Raw genomic sequence first — 17,442 nt, 5'->3', positions numbered from 1 at the left:
ATTTCTGTTTGGCATTTATGAGATGACTCATTAGTAGTACTATCCCCATATTGTTTAAGCTCTAAATTTCCTGTGGAAATATATAGACTTGGCAAACCCCTCAAGCCTTGCTTCTCAATGTGTTCTCCATATTTTCTAAGAGATGCTTCTTAATAAGCATATGTTTTATTGACTAACAGCATAACTATATACACAGAATAACAAACACCATTTATACTGTATTAGGATCCTTTTTATGGTCCTTTTATTGTTTTTAATTATACCTCTTATCTTTCTAATAATTATTTTCCTATGGTGACAGATTTTAATGTAGAGTATATTCAGCGGGGTGGCTTGAGAGATCCTCTGATTTTCAAGAATTCTGATGGACTTGGAATAAAGTAAGTGTTTAAATCTTGGCTGGATATAGTTGCAAAATGGCCTTGTTACACCCAGGGCTATAAACAGTGGTGGTATATACCCAGAACAGTAGTAATTGAAAATAATTTCCCACTTAGTTTTAAAAGTGTATGTTTTTGTTTTGATACACAAGTGTTTCATATTAGAGGTAAATGACAAAATATAGATGAACCAAAAAAAAATTTTTTTAATCTCCTGAAACGTGCCACCCTTAGATAAATCATTAACATTTTGTTATGTATTCTTTTTTCCTATGCATATGTGTAAATATATAATCACCTATATTTTTAAAATAATTTAAAACCTGATTATGAATATTGCTGTGTCTGGGGAGTTCTCAGTACTTTAAGAAAAAAACCTCACATTTACTAGAGAAATTGTGTTTTCCATATATACTTACTGGTGTTTGTTTCATAGAATGCCGGATCCAGACTTCACTGTGAATGATGTCAAAATGTGTGTAGGTAAGTGTCTGTCTTTAAGGCAAAGATTTAAGACTTAGGACTGAATTAAATCTCTGACTGAGATTTAAGGCTTAGGAACATTGAAGTATATATTTGATTAGAAACTACATTTTCATTAGGAACAGAATTTTATCAAAGAGAGTTACAGAAGTTGCCTTATTTAATACACATTAAACATAGAAGGTTGGAATCTCTTTTTCCTACCTTCATACTTCCTTCTCTCCATGAAGAGTGTGCCTTCTGGGGAAATCTTTCCAAGAAACCAAAAACTTAGATCTCTGAGCCAAGAATGAAGTTTCATTAATATCCGCGATACCCTTCGTTTCCCTAAAAGCAGTAGAGAAATTTCCAGGAAATGCTCGCCAATGCTGCATTTGGAAACTTACCTAAGACTTGAAACTTTGTAAGCTGAGAAGTAGATACATTAAAATTGAGTCTTTTAATTATTTTATTATATTCAAAATTTAGGAAAAAGAAAGCAAATTAGATTCATCTAATTAAAGAAGAAAATTCTTGATGTTAGTAAAGTTTCAGCCTAGTTTTCTGCAGACAGTGGTGTTCGTTGTGGTCCTCAGACACCCCAGCATCCTTAGGAGTTCAGGGATGGTCAGTAAAATGGAATAAAGTCTTTTTGTCTTTTTTTTTTTTTTTTTTTTTGAGACAGAGTCTCTCTCTGTCGCCCAGGCTAGAGTGCAGTGGCACAATCTCAGCTCACTGCAACCTCTGCCTGCCGCATTCAAGCAGTTCTCTCACCTCAGCCTTCCGAGTAGCTGGGATTGCAGGCACGTGCCACCACACCCGGCTAATTTTTGTATTTTTAGTAGAGATGTGGTTTCACCATGTTGGCTAGGCTGGTCTTGAACTCCTGACCTCAAGCAGTCCTCCTGCCTTGGCCTCCCAAAGTGCTCGGATTACAGGTGTGAGCCACTGCGCCTGGCCAGAATAAAGTCTTTTTGAAATGCTTCCAATAGGACTTAAAACAAAGGGACTTTTTTGATTTTCTTCCTAGTACTAGAATTTCTATTATCTTTTGTCCTCTGTACTAAAGCTCCAGTGCCATTCCTTTGCTTTGAAAATGAAGTGCTGCAGTACTGTCTCCTGGCCACTTGAGGGTCCATGTTAGACTACCGACTCTTCTGTTTATCTAAAAGGTGAAAGTCACAGATATCCCAGGTAGAGGAAAGTTCCCAAATCTCTGTTTTATTCATCCCCTTATTGTTTCTGTGTTAGATCCTGGCCATCTGCCTGTTGCCATGTATTCCCTAGTACTTATCACAGTTCCTGGAATATAGTAGGTGCTCAGTAAATCCACTGAATAATGAAAACGCTCTCCCACTCTTCACAAGACAGAACACTCTCAGGGGACCTCAGAAAACCTACCTGAGTATGTAATAGTCTATCATTTGACCTCCTTTATTAAAGAACCTCCAGGACGGTAATTCCCTGTTTCTGTAAAGCTTCCCTCTTGATGAGACATTCTTACAGTTTGTGGTCCACAGATGACCTGCATCAGAATTATTTGTGATATTGTTAAAAATGTAGACTCGCAGAGAGGATTGTAGGAAGATGGCAGAGTAGCAAGCACCAGGAACTTTTATCCTTACCTAGATAATAATTGCACTGGCAGAATCTGTCTGATACAACTATTTTGGAATTTGGGAGTCTATTGAAGGCTTGCAAATTTCAGGGACAGCTTGGACAATAAAGTACAGTTAATTTCAGTCAGTTTCAGGCCTTAGCACAGTAAGAGCTTCTCCATTCTTCCCTGCCAACCAAGCCCTATGACAAGCAGCTGTGCGTATGTTTCCCCGAAAAATTTGCACAGCTTATGGGAACCAGGATGAGCAAACAGGAACCTTTCCTCCAAATAATGGGATCCATGCTGTGGTCACTGAGTGCTGCTTCTGATCACAGAAGTACAGACAAAGAGGCAGGTGGGGCCAGGCACAGTGGGTCACACCTGTAATCTTAGCACTTGGGGAGCCTGAGGCAGGTGGATTGCTTGAGTCCAGGAGTTTGAGATCAGCCTGGGCAACATAGTGAAACCCCGTCTCTACAAAAAATACAAAAATTAGCTAGGTGTGGTGGCATGCACTGATAGTCCCAGCTACTTGGGGGGCAATTCCTTGAGCCCTGGAGGTTGAGACTGCAGTGATATGTGATCACACCACTGCACTCCAGCCTGGGCAACAGAGTGAGACCCTGTCTCAAAAAAAAAAAAAAAAAAAAAAAAGGGCAGATGGGGCAATTGTTGTTGCATCTTCCCCTAATTGTTGCAGTCTTCTTCCTCTCAGCTGAACTGACTTCCAGGGCATTTAAAAGGCTACTGTGGCTGGGCACGGTGGTCCACGCCTATAATCCCAGCACTTTGGGAGGCCGAGGTGGGCATATCACAAGGTCAGGAGTTTGAGACCAGCCTGACCAACATGGTGAAACTCCGTCTTTACTAAAAATACAAAAATTAGCTGGGCGTGGTGGTAGGTGCCTGTAATCCCAGCTACTCAGGAGGCTGAGGCAGGAGAATCGCTTGAACCAGGAGGCGGAGGTTGCAGTGAGTGAAGATTGTGCCACTGCACTCCAGCCTGGGTGACAGAACGAGACTCATCTCAGAAAAAGGTAGGGGGGGTGGGGGGATGGGAGGTAGGGGGATGGGCGGGGGGGCTGTTGCCTGCCCCCCCGCCCGGCCAATTTTAGTTTTCTCTTTTCCCCTTTGAGAGCCAGACATTAAAGACTAGCACATTCAGAATAGGAAGCGACTGCATATGCACATGGAAGGTGCAGGCTCAGAGAAGATGTAAGAAAACTTAAGTGTATACCTCAGATTGATCCTTGACACAGAGATAGCCTACAAAAAAGCAAAAACAAAACACACAATAATAAAACAAAATCCTGGGGAAGAGAGAGAATTGGATTTCAAGAGTTACCACATTATTAAATTCAGATGTCCAGTTTTCAACAAAAAATCATAAGGCATATGAAGAAAGAGGAAAGTATGGCCCATTCAAAGGAAAAAAATCAATAGAAAATGTCTTTGAAAAAAGTCCTGATTGTGGATCTAACAGACAAAGATTTTTAAATAGCTGTCTTGAAGATGCTCAAAAAACTAAGGAATATGTGGAGGAAGTCAAGGAAGGAATGTATGAACAAAATGGAAATACCAATAAAGAGACAGAAAACCTTAAACCAAAAGGAAATTCTGGAGCTGAAAAGTACAATCATTAAAATGAAAACTTAGATTGACAGGCAGATTTGAACAACAAAAGAATCAGCAAAGATAGGACAGCGGAGATTATTAAGTCTAAGGAACAGAATGACAAAAATAGAAGAAAAGTGAACATATAGGTTAAATGTTATCCCTGCTGGGCGCGGTGCCTCACACCTGTAATCCCAGCACTTTGGGAGGTCAAGGTGAGTGGATCACTTGAGGTCAGGAGTTTGAGGCCAGCCTGCCCAACATGGTGAAACCCTGTCTCTACTGAAAATACAAAAGTTAGCTGGGCGTGGTGGTGGACCCCTGTAATCCCAGCTACTTGGGAGGGCTCAGGTAGGAGAATCTATTGAACCTGGGAGGTGGAGGTTGCAGTGAGATGAGGTCGCAGCATTGCACTCCAGCCTTGGTGACGAGCAAAACTGTCTCAGAAAAAAAAAAAGTTATGCCTTCCAAAATTTATGTTGAAATTGAATTGCCATTGTAACAGTATTAAGCGGTGGGACCTTTAAGAGATAATTAGGCTACAGGGACTCCACTCTCATGGGTGGGATTGGTGCTGTTAAAAAAGGATGAGTTCGCCCGGGCGCGGTGGCTCAAGCCTGTAATCCCAGCACTTTGGGAGGCCGAGACGGGCGGATCACGAGGTCAGGAGATCGAGACCATCCTGGCTAACACGGTGAAACCCCATCTCTACTAAAAAAAAAAAAAAAGACAAAAAACGTGGCGGGCGCCTGTAGTCCCAGCTACTCGGGAGGCTAAGGCAGGAGAATGGCGTGAACCCGGGAGGCGGAGCTTGCAGTGAGCCGAGATCCGGTCACTGCACTCCAGCCTGGGAGACAGAGCGAGACTCCGTCTCAAAAAAAAACGCACACACAAAAAAGGATGAGTTCGGCCCCCTCTTGCTTCCTCTCATTCTCTTACTGTCTTGCTTTTCACCATGTGATGATGCAGCAAGAAGGCCCTCACCAGATGCTGGCACCTTGATTTTTTAGACTTCCTAGCCTCCACAACTGTGAGCCAATAAATTGCTGTTCATCATAAATTACCTACCAGGTATTCTGTCAACAGCAACCCAAAATGGACTGACAGTCTAAAGGAACATTTTTGACACCATTAAGCAGACCAACATACACATTATAAAAGTACCAGAAGGAAAATAGAAAGGAGCAGAGAGAATATATATTTGATCAAATACTGGCTGAAAATTTCCCAAATTTGACGAAAGACATGAGTACAGACATCCAAACAGCTCAGTGAACTCCAAATAAGATGAACTCAGAGACCCTCACCAAGACACATTATAATCAAACTTTCAAAAGCCAAAGACAAACTCTTGAAAGCATCAAGAGAGAAATGACTAAATGATTCATTACATAAAGGTATCCTCAGTAAAATTATGAACCAATTTCTCATCAGAAACTTTGGAGGCCAGGAGGCAGTGAGCCAGTGTATTCAAAGTGCTAAAAGGAATACAAAACAAAACTGTCAACCAAGAATCCTATATCTGGCAAAACTGTCCTTCAAAGGGGGCGAGAAATTAAGACATTCTCAGAAAAACAAAAGCTAAGGAAACTTGTTACCACTGGACCTGCCTTGTAAGAAATGCTCAGGAGAGTCCTGCAAGGTGAAATGAAAGGACATTAGATTGTAACTTGAAGCCATATGAAGAAATATCTCGATAAAGGTAAATACATGGGTAATTGTAAGAGCTAGTATTATCTTAACCATGGCTTGTAACTCCTTTTTGTTTTCTCCATAGTTTAAGAGACAAATATATTTTTTAAAAGACAATTGTTAGCCTAAAAACGAATCCTGAAACTTTGAGTGTAGCCCCACATTTTATTTTACACATAATTTGAGAGATCAATACATTTAAAAGAATTATTAGAACGGGGTATAGTGGTACATGCCTGTAATCCCAGCTACTTAGAAGGCTGAGGTGGGAAGATTGCTTGAACCCAGGAATTCAAGACCAGCCTGGGCAACATAGCAAAGACCCATTTCTCCCACCCCATGAATGAATGAATGAGTTACTAGTTTATATTTAAGGGCATAAACTAATAACTAATAGGGGCACAGTATATAAGGATGTGGTTTTGTGACATCAGTAACCAAAAGAGGTAGAGACAGAGCTGTAAAGGAGCAGATTCTTTGAATAGTAGTGAAGTCAAACTGGTATTAATTAAAAATAGAATGTTTAACTTTAGGATATTAGATGTAATCCCTATGGTAACAATAAAGACAATATCTGTAGTATATATACAGAAGGAAATGAGAAAGAAATTTACACATTTCACCAAATAAATGTATCTAAATACAAAAGAAAACAGTAATTTAGGAAAATGAGGAACAAAGCTATGAGGCTATAGAAATCAAATACCAAAATGACAGAAGTTTATGTTCCTCTTTACAAGTACTTTAAATATAAATGGATTAAATTCCCCAATCAAAAGACAAGAAATTGGCAGAATGGATAAAAATAGCATGATACAACTATATGCTTTCCACAAGAGATTCACTGAAGATCCAAAAGACAGAAATAGATTGAAAGTGAAAGGATAGAAAAAGCTATTCCATGCAGACAGTAACCAAAAGAGCAGGGGTAGCTATACTAATATCAGATAAGACAGACATTTATTCATCTATTTATTTAAATTTATTTATTTATTTATTCATTTATTTATTTTGAGATGGCATCTTGCTCTCTTGGCCAGGCTGGTGTGCAGTGGCACAGTCTCGACTCACTGCAACCTCTATCTCCTGGTTCAAGTGATTCTCCTGCCTCAGCCTCCCAAGTAGCTGGATTTACAGGTGCCCGCCACCACGCCCAGCTAATTTTTGTATTTTTAGTGGAGACGGGGTTTCACCATCTTGGCCAGGCTGGTCACAAACTCCCAGCCTCAAGTGATCCGCCCACCTCGGTCTCCCAAAGTACTGGGATTATAGGCATGAGCCATGGCACTAGGCCCTAAAACAGACTTTAAATCAAAGAATGGTTTCAAGAGAGGCCTGGTGTGGTGCCTCACACCTATAATCCCCACACTCCGGGAGGCCAAGGCAGGACTGCTTTAAGCCAGGAATTCAAGACCAGCCTGGGCAACATACCAAGACCTCATGTCTATTTAAAAAAAATATATATATAGTAATTTTAAAAGTTGGCTGGGCATGGTGGTGCATGCCTGTGCTCCTAGCTACTTGGAAGGCCGAGGCAGGAGGATCACTTGAGCCCAGGAGTTTGAGGCTGTTCTGATCACACCACTGCACTCCAGCCTGGGTGACAGAGCAAGACCCTGTCTCTTTAAAAAGAAACAAAGAGGCCAGGCGCAGCGGCTCTTGCTTGTAATCCCAGCACTTTGGGAGGCCGAGGCAGGTGGATTACGAGGTCTGGAGATCGAGACCATCCTGGCTAATGTGGTGAAACCTCATCTTTACTAAAAATATAAAATATTAGCCGGATGTGGTGGCAGGTACCTGTAGTCCCAGCTACTCAGGAGGCTGCGGCAGAAGAATGGCATCAACCCGGGAGGCAGAGCTTGCAGTGAGCGGATATCACGCCATTGCACTCCAGCCCGGGCGACAGAGCGAGACTCTGTCTCAGGAAAAAAAAAAAAAAAAAGAAAGAAAAAAAGAAAAAATGGTTGGGCATGGTGCCTCACCTGTAATCCCAACTTTGGGAGGCCAAGGCGGGAAGATTGCTGAAGCCTAGGAGTTTGAGACTACCTTGGGTAACATGCTGAGACCTCATCTCTACCAAAAATGTAAACCAAGCATGGTGGCACATGCCTGTAGTTTCAGCTACTCAGGAAGCTGAGATGGGAGTGTCACTTGAGCCTGGCAAGTCAAAACTGCAGTGACCTGAGATTGTGCCACCTCACTCCAACCTGGGTGACAGAGCAAGACACTGTCTCAAAAAAAAAAATAAATAAATAAATAAATAAAATGGTTTCAAGAGGCAAAGACATGTATTTTGGTGTATTATATTAATTAAAGGTTTAATTATAGCAAGAAGATGTAACAATTACAAACATTTATGTACCTAATGACAGACCATCAGTACTGAAGGGGGAAGTAGACATTTCTGTACAGTAATACTTGGAGACTTCAGTACCCCCTCTCAATAATGGATAGAACAACCAGACCGAAAATAAGTAAGGAAATAGTGGACTTAACACAGTAAACCAACCAGATCTCACAGACACAGACAGAATCCTACCTAACAGCAATAGCATACACATTCTTTTCGAGTGTATGTAAGACATTTTCCAGGATACACCATATGTCAGGCCACAGATTAAAAATCAATGGATTTAAAAAATAGATATCAAAGTATCTTCTGCAGCCACAATGGGATGAAGTTAGAAATCAATAGCAAGTAAAACTGGAAAAGTCACAAAATTGTGGAATTTAACGATCAGTGAATCAAAGAAGAAATCACATGGAAATTAGAAAATATTTATAGATCGAAAGAACACAACACAGCATACCAAAACTTATAGGGATCAGTGAAAGCAGCATTAAGGGAGAAATTTGTAGCTATAAATGCTTTGATTATAAAACATGGAATCACTGATTGCAGTAGTGTGCACCTATAGTTCCAGCTACTTGGGAGACTGAGGCCGGAGGATTGCTTGAGCCCAGGATTTTGAGTCCAGCCTGGGCAACATAGCAAGACCTTATCTCGGCCGGGCGAGGTGGCTCACACCTGTAATCCCAGCACTTTGGCAGGCCGAGGCAGGTGGATCATCTGAGGTCAGGAGTTCGAGACCAGCCTGGTCAACATAGTGAAACCCCATCTCTACTAAAAATACAAAAATTAGCCAGGCGTGGTGGTGCACACCTGTAGTCCCAGCTACTCAGAGGCTGAGGCAGGAGAATCACTTGAACCTGGGAAGTGGTGGTTGCAGTGAGCCGAGATCGCACATTGCACTCCAGCCTGGGCAACAAGGTGAGACTCTGTGTCAAAAAAAAAAAACTGTCTCTTTAACAAAAGAAGAGAAACTTGAAATCAACAACCTAATCTTACAACTTAAATAACTAGAAAAAGGACAAACTAAACCTAAAGCTAAAGGAAGTAATAAAGATTAGAGCAGAGATAAATGAAATAAAGAATAGAAAAACAATAGAGAAAAGTCAAAGAAACCAACTACTCGGGCGGCTGAGTCATGAAAATTGCTTGAACTGGGGAGTCGGAGGTTGCAGTGAGCCCCGATTGTGCCATTGTACTCCAGCCTAGACAACAGAGCAAGACTCTGTCTCAGGGAAAAAAAAAAAAGCTATGAACAATTGTTCATCAATAAATTGGACAACCTAGATGAAGTGTACAAATTTCTAGAAACACAAAATGTATTAAGACTAAATCACTAAGAAATACAAACTTTGAATAGAACTATATTTTAATTAGTGAGGAGATTGGGTCAATATTCAAACATTTCCCAACAAAGAAAAGACTGGGCCTGATGGCTTCGGTGAATTCTACCAAACAATTAAAGAGGAACTAACACCAATACTTCTCAAACTTTTTCAAAGAATTAAGAGGGAACACTTCTGCCCCTCCCTGAGATGAGTCACGTTCTGTCACCAGGCTGGGGTGCAGTGGCACAATGTCAGCTCACTGCAGTCCCCACCTCCTGGGTTCAAGTGATTCCCCTGCCTCAGCCTCCCAAGTAGCAGGATTACAGGTGCCTGCCACCACGCCTGGCTAATATTTTGTATTTTAGTAGATATGGGGTTTCACCATGTTGGCCAGGTCTCGATCTCCTGACCATGATCTGCCCGCCTTGGCCTCCCAAAGTGCTGGGATAACAGGCATGAGCCACTGTGCCCGGCGGAGGGAATACTTCTTAAGTCATTCTGTGAGGCCAGCATTACCCTGATACCAAAGCGAGACAAAGACAGTAGAAGAAAACAAAACTACAAATCGATATCCTTTTTGAACAATGATGTAAAAATCCTCAACAAAATACTTGCATACTAAATTCAGCAGCATATTAAAAGGATTATACACCATGACCAAGTGGGATTTATTCCTGGAATAGATGGTTCAACTTGTGAAAATCAATCAATATAAATTTCATTAACAGTGAAGGAGGGAAAAAGTCACATGATCATCGCAATTGACACAGAGAAGACATTTGACAAAATTCAACACCTTTTCATGATAAAAACACTTGACAAACTAAAAATAAAAGGAAACTACCTCAACATAATAAAAGCTTTATATGAGGCCGGGCGCGGTGGCTCAAGCCTGTAATCCCAGCACTTTGGGAGGCCGAGACGGGCGGATCACAAGGTCAGGAGATCGAGACCATCCTCGCTAACACGGTGAAACCCCGTCTCTACTAAAAAATGCAAAAAAAACTAGCCGGGCGGGTTGGCGGGCGCCTGTAGTCCCAGCTACTCGGGAGGCTGAGGTAGGAGAATGGCGTAAACCTGGGAGGCGGAGCTTGCAGTGAGCTGAGATCCGGCCACTGCACCCCAGCCTGGGCGACAGAGCAAGACTCCATCTCAAAAAAAAAAAAAAAAAAAAAAAAAGCTTTATATGAAAAACCCCCAGTAAATATCATAATCAGTGGTGAAACACCAAAAGCATTTAAGATCAGGAACAACGTAAAGATGCCTGCTTTTACTGCCTCTATTCAGTGTAGCACTGGAAGTCCTAACACAGCAATTAGGCAAAAAAAGGAACGAAAAGCCATGCAAATTGGAAAGGAAGAAGTCACCCCTGTTGGCAGATGATACGACTTTTTTATTTGTTATTAGTATTTTTCTTTGGTTCTTTCTAACATGTGCATCTTTACACTTAGTTTTGCTCTTTATCAAATATTTCAAATATACATAAAATTACAGAGAATATCATTAACAAAATGAACATCCATCTATGGACCCAAAATGAAGATCCACTTGTGTACAACATAGTAAGAAATTAACCTTTTGCCATATTTAAACTTCAGCTCTTTTTGCAGAAGTTTGTTAGAGCTGACATCCACTGCGTACCATTCTTCCATTTTCAATCCCTTTCCCTTCCTCCTCTCTCCAGAGATAGCCACTCCCTTGGTTTTTTAAACATTAACAAATGGCATCATAGTGCACAAATCATTCTGCAACTTGCTTTTTCACTAAACATTGCATTCTTTTTAACTACCATATAGAATTCCATTGTATGAATATACCACAATTTACCCATTCCCCTACTGATGGACATTTACGATTTACATTGTTTCCATTTTTTTTCTTTTTTCTTTTTTTTTTCTTGAGATGGAGTGTCTCTTAGTGCCCTGGCTGGAGTGCAGTGGCGCGATCTTGACTCACTGCAACTTCTACCTCCCAGGTTCAAGCCGTTCTCCTGCCTCAGCCTCCCAAGTAGCTGGGATTACAGGCATGTACCACCATGCCCGGCCAATTTTGTGTTTTTCAGTACAGATGGGGTTTTGCCATGTTGGGTAGGCTGGTCTCAAACTCCTGACCTCAAGTGATCCACCCACCTTGGCCTCCCAAAGTGCTAGGATTATAGGCATGAGCCACCGTGCCCGGCCTCCATTTCTTTAGTCTTACAAATAATGCTACAATGAAGGCTTATAAATTTCTTCTTGGGTACACATTTGAGAGTTTAGAAGGTATGAGCCTAGAAGTGGGCCAAAGAGTGTACATTTTCACCTTGTCAGATTCCTCTCCAAAGCGATTGTTCCAGTTTACACTTTGTTCAGTCAAGTATGAAAGTGTCCTTTGTTCCATATTCTCTCAAACACTTGATATTGTGAGATATTCATTTTTTAAAATTTTAATTTATTTTTTGGGGGGAGGGATCAGAATCTCACTTTATTTCCAGCCTGGAGTGCACTGCCGTGATCTTGGCTTACTGCAACCTCTGCCTCCTAGGTTCAAGCGATTCTCCTGCCTCAGCCTCCCGAGTAGCTGGGATTATAGGCGCCTGCCACCACGCCCGGCTCATTTTTTATTTTTAGTATAGGCAGGGTTTTGCCATGTTGACCAGACTGATCTTGAACTCCTGACCTCAGGTGATCCACCCGCCCCAGCCTCCCAAAGTGCTAGGATTACAGGCGTGAGCCACTGCACCTGGCCGAGACTTAAACTTTCGATAGTCTGATGGATATGAAAGAGAAACTTGTAGTTTTTAATCTGCATGTCCAGTAAGGATAATCATGTTCTCAGAAATATTTATTGACTATTTGGGCCATCTATTTTTAAATTTTTTAAACTTTCATATTCCCTTTTATTCTGTTATCACTTTCTTATAGTGATTAATAGTGGAAACTCTAGCTTTAAAAGTTAATATACATAAAGTGCTCAGAAGAGTCACAGCCATGTTGTAGGAGACTGTATTAGTTTTATCCTTTTAAATACGTATATATTGGCTGGGCATGGTGGCTCATACCTGTAATCCCAGCACTTTGGGAGGCCAAGATAGGTGGATCACCTGAGTTCGGGAGTTCGAGAGCAGCCTGACCAACATGGCAAAACCCTTTATCTATGAAAAATAAAAAAATTAGCCAGGCGTGGTGGTGGGAGCCTCTACTCCCAACTACTTGGGAGGCTGAGGCAGAATAATTGCTTGAACCTGGGAGGGGAAGGTTGCGGTGAGCCGAGACCACACCATTGTACTCCAGCCTAGGTGACGGAGTGAGACCCCATCTCAATAAAAACATACATACATACATACATACATACATACATACATATTTATTGAGACGGGGTCTCGCTGTGTTGAAGAGGCTGGTCTCTAGCCCCGGGCCTCAAGCTGGCCTCCTGCCTTGGCTTCCCAAATTGCTGAGATTACAGGTGTAATCTCACCGTACCTGTCCACCATTTTAGATATTAACCTTGCCAAGTTATTTTTAAAATTTAATCTAATTTGAGTGTTTCTACTTATATTTTCTAATCTCTTAGGATAAATTATTTCAGCAGTTTTAGCATTTGTGACTTTAATCCTTTTGTTTGTTTCTTTTCTAGTATTAGTTTAAAATGTTCCATTTCTGTTCTCTTTGTGTATCTCAGTTCTTGCTTCAGTGACAGCAGATAAGAATCCTGGCCTTGTGGAACAGCTGAGAAGTGCATCCTTTTGCCCAAACTGGGGGAGGGTGATTGCTTTACCTCCAGCTGTCCCGGCAGCTGCTCAGCCAGATTCCCAGATCTAGCATCTTTCAAAACCTCTCAACCTTGGTAACTCTGATAAAAGTCTTTCTGAGGTGTAGGTCCTCCTGTGTCAATGGCACATCTGAATTTCTAGCAATGTGTTCTTTTCTTAAGTTACATTATCTAGTCAGTTTATCAGGAGTTACATATACTGTGGACTCTGAAAACATTATCTCCACATTATTGAGTAAATCATATAAATACTGTGAAAAGGTAAGAAAAACACCAGTAAAAGCAATGTGGCATAACACTTTGTGCATTACATAGGCATTCAATACATATTGGTGATTGCCTAGTAAAAAATAGGGGGCTCTCAGTGCTGCTTACCTGCCTCTAATAAAAATGTAGGTGATATTAAACCACAAGCTAGACCATCAGGAAGGAGGTACAAGGATAGATCCACAACCTGCTCTTGGCCTTTACCTCAGCAAGCTACCTGGCTTCTGTACTCCTACTTTGATTCACCTCCTGTTGCAGCAGGGTTTTAGGAGGATCCTGTTTGTGTGTCTAACATTCAACGTTCATGAAAGAGCAGAAATACCTGGATTTGCCTGTTAGCTCTCGAAGCTGGAGAGTGGATGACCTCCTGCCAGGCACAATTTTTGGATTGGCTTCTCAATTATTGTAGGAATCCTCAACTTTTAGAAGTTGCCAGCCTGTTCATCTGATCTTGAAAGCATACCAACTTATCTTCAAACAGCATAGAATAGGCCAGGTGTGGTGTCTCACGCCTGTAATCCCAGCACTTTGGGAGGCCGAGGTGGGCAGATCACTAGGTCAGGAGATTGAGACCATCCTGGATAACACCATGAAACTAAAAATACAAAAAAATTAGCCGAGCGTAGTGGCAGGCGCCTTTAGTCCCAGCTACTCAGGAGGTTGAGGCAGGAGAACGTCATGAACCCGGGAGGCAGAGCTTGCAGTAAGCCAAGATCGCGCCACTGCACTCCAGCCTGGGTGACAGAGCGAGACTCTGCCTCAAAAAAAAAAAAAAAAAAAAAACAGCATAGAATATATGGAATTCGGGACCTAGACAGAGGCAATAACCTAAAGACATTTGCAGCTCATTTCTTGTCAGAACCCGTTGAGAATAATGGTATTGATGGAAGACTCTGTCAACCCCATCCAGTTCTCTAGTTTAAATAGTCTCAGTTTATCTATGACTTGAGCCATCTAAAAGTTGCATAACAAATTAGCTGGGTGTGGTGGCACATACCTGTAGGCCCAGCTACCTGAGAGGCTAAGGCAGGAGAATCACTTGAACCCAAGAGATGGAGGCTGCAATGAGCCGAGATCACACCACTGCAATCCAGCCTGCGTGATAGAGTGAGACTCTGTCTCAAAAAAAAAAAAAAAAAAGTTGCATAACATTAATACAGCCGGGCGCGGTGGCTCACGCCTGTAATCCCAGCACTTTGGGAGGCCGAGGCGGGCAGATCACAAGGTCAGGAGATCGAGACCACGGTGAAACCCCGTCTCTACTAAAAATACAAAAAATTAGCCGGGCGCGGTTGTGGGCGCCTGTAGTCCCAGCTACTCGGGAGGCTGAGGCAGGAGAATGGCGTGAACCCGGGAGGCGGAGCTTGCAGTGAGCCGAGATCGTGCCACTGCACTCCAGCCTGGGCAACAGAGCGAGACTCCATCTCAAAAAAAAAAAAAACATTAATACAGCTGTATTCTTCAAGGTGGTTGGATTACTGGTGATTTTTATTTTCTTTTTAAACTCTTGTCAAATTTTCCAAATTTTATACCATGGGACTGTGTTCTAAACTGTTCAGTACAAAGAAAACAGAGCTCAGTTGCTATAAAGAAAATGGTTTTCAGGTCTATTCAGTGGCTCTGGTGTAATAGAGCTATATCAAGTCTTTCTTTGCAAAACTCTTCATTTCCTTTTATTTTTATTAGTTTTTCATGCTCTATGCAGTCTGTAGAACCTTGGGTTTAAAATTCTTCAAGCAGCCGGGTGCGGTGGCTCACGCCTGTAATCCCAGCACTTTGGGAGGCCGAGACGGGCGGATCACGAGGTCAGGAGATCGAGACCATCCTGGCTAACACGGTGAAACCCCGTCTCTACTAAAAAAAAAAAAAATACAAAAAACTAGCCGGGCGCGGTGGTGGGCGCCTGTAGTCCCAGCTACTCGGGAGGCTGAGGCAGGAGAATGGCGTGAACCCGGGAGGCGGAGCTTGCAGTGAGCTGAGATCCGGCCACTGCACTCCAGCCTGGGCGACAGAGCGAGTCTCCGTCTCAAAAAAAAAAATAAAAATAAAAATAAAAATAAAATTCTTCAAGCAAATTGCAGTTTTCTATTAGAACTTTAGTTATATTGTACTTATATTCAGTAAAGAAAATAAGCCAACAATTGTCAGCTTGTCCTAATTTAGTTAGAATTGTTATATTGCCTGTGTATTTACCCAGTTCAAAGCTGGTTCCGTTGCCAGTATTTTATTTTATAACCAGTTCTCAATAAGCTTCCAATAAAGAATGAATCATTTTTCTACCACTTAAAGCAACTTTCTTTGCCAAATCCACAATATCTTCTATCAACTCAAGATGTGATTTCTTCAAACTTATCTGAGAACCACAAGAATTGCTACATTTCTGTCACTTAGATGTAATCTTTGTATTGCATACCTACCCCATCCCAGTTAAGCTGAGTCACACGAACGTAATTGTTGGTCATAAATTGAGGAGCAACGACACAATCGCCCATATTAGGGCAATTTTCTAACAAGACATAATCCACTACAGTGAAACCTCCTTTGGCAAAATCATCCATGGTGCCCAAGCAGGGGCTTGCAGCCCATGAGCCTCAGATGCAGGCTACCACTGCTGTCACCTCTAGTTCTTCGTGTCAGCCAAATGGCAGGAGGGAGCAAGTGGGCGTATTACAGTTTTAAGAGATGACGTCTCACCGTGTTGCCCAAGCTGGCCTTGAAATCCTGGACTCAGGTGATCTTCCTGCCTTAGCCTCTTGCATAGCTGGGACTGCAGGCAGGTACCACAGCGCTTAGCTCAATGATTATTCATAGTAGCTAAAATGTAGCAACCTAAATGTCCATCAACGGTGAATACATAAGCATAATGTGGTATTTCCATTCACTGGAATATTATTTAGCCTTTAAAAGGAAGGAAATTCTGATAAATACTACAAATTATATGAATCTTAAGGACTTATGCTAAGTGAAATAACCCAGCCACAAAAAGACAAATACTGTGTAATTCCACTAACATGAATTATGTAGAGTAACCAAAATCATAGAGACAAGGTAGAATAGTGGTTACTGGGAAGAAGGGCAGTGGGGACTTAAAACAGCCATAGTTTCAGTTTTGTAAGATGAACAGAGTTATGGAGATGGATGGTGGTAATGGTTGCACAACATTGTGAATATGTTTGGTAACACTGAACTGTGCTCCTGAAAGTGGTTAAGATAGAACATTTTATGTTTTTATATTTTACTACAATTTGTTACAAGTTGAAAAAAAGAAAGTAGACTCCTGGATATAGTATTCAAATTTCTGAGCTATACAAATATGTAAGATCTTATTCAGTCATCAGTCTTTCTTTGGTTTTCTTCCTACTTCCTTACCACTTTTCCTTTCCTCAGTACTCTTCTTAATGTTAATAATGATCTTTGGAAACCCTTTGTAACCTTATATTTTCTAAATAAACCCAAGGATGAACACAAATATCTTTGCTGTGATTGAAAATAAAGCAACAATTATATCTAACCTGACAGACCTTATCAGAAATTAACTTTTTATTGCTTTGTCACACAGGCTGGAGTTTGTGGGGCAGTCATGACTCACTGCAGCCTTGACTTCTGGGCTCAAGCAATCCTCCCACCTCAGCTTCCTGAGTAGCTGGGACCACAGGTGGGCACCACCATGCCCAGATAATTTTTGTATTTTTTTTGTAGAGATGGGATTTCACCTTGTTGCCCAGGCTGGTCTTGGAACTCCTGAGCCCAAGCATTCGGCCCGCTTCAGCCCCACGAAAATGTTGGGATTACAGGTGTGAGCCACTGTGTCCAGCCAGTGACTAACTTTCTATGCAGATTTTTTTAAAGTCTAGATGTTTTTTTGTTTCTTGGATAGTTAATCATTGGCAAAATGCGTGAAAAAGCTGATCCAGCTCTTCTTTTCAGCCTGTGGTAGAATGTTACTTCTTCAATGTCAGTTTATGTATTAGAAAGAAGTAAGCCGTTCTGTCGTGTAAA

General features: G+C 41.6%; 1 protein-coding gene across 12 annotated transcripts in view; it reads left to right on the top strand.

The window, feature by feature from the left end:
* The window catches only part of KDM2A (lysine demethylase 2A), a 157,212-nt gene that overhangs the window by 76,316 nt on the left and 63,454 nt on the right, over nt 1-17,442 (top strand). For all 12 annotated transcript variants that reach the window (NM_001266388.1, XM_077960794.1, XM_077960795.1 and 9 more), the window contains 2 exon segments: nt 302-380; nt 817-863. In NM_001266388.1, the coding sequence (NP_001253317.1) occupies nt 302-380; nt 817-863 (126 nt within the window).

This window comes from Macaca mulatta, chromosome 14, assembly GCF_049350105.2.
Source record: "Macaca mulatta isolate MMU2019108-1 chromosome 14, T2T-MMU8v2.0, whole genome shotgun sequence".
NCBI lineage: Eukaryota > Metazoa > Chordata > Mammalia > Primates > Cercopithecidae > Macaca > Macaca mulatta.
This window is presented reverse-complemented; position numbering and strand designations above follow the sequence as displayed.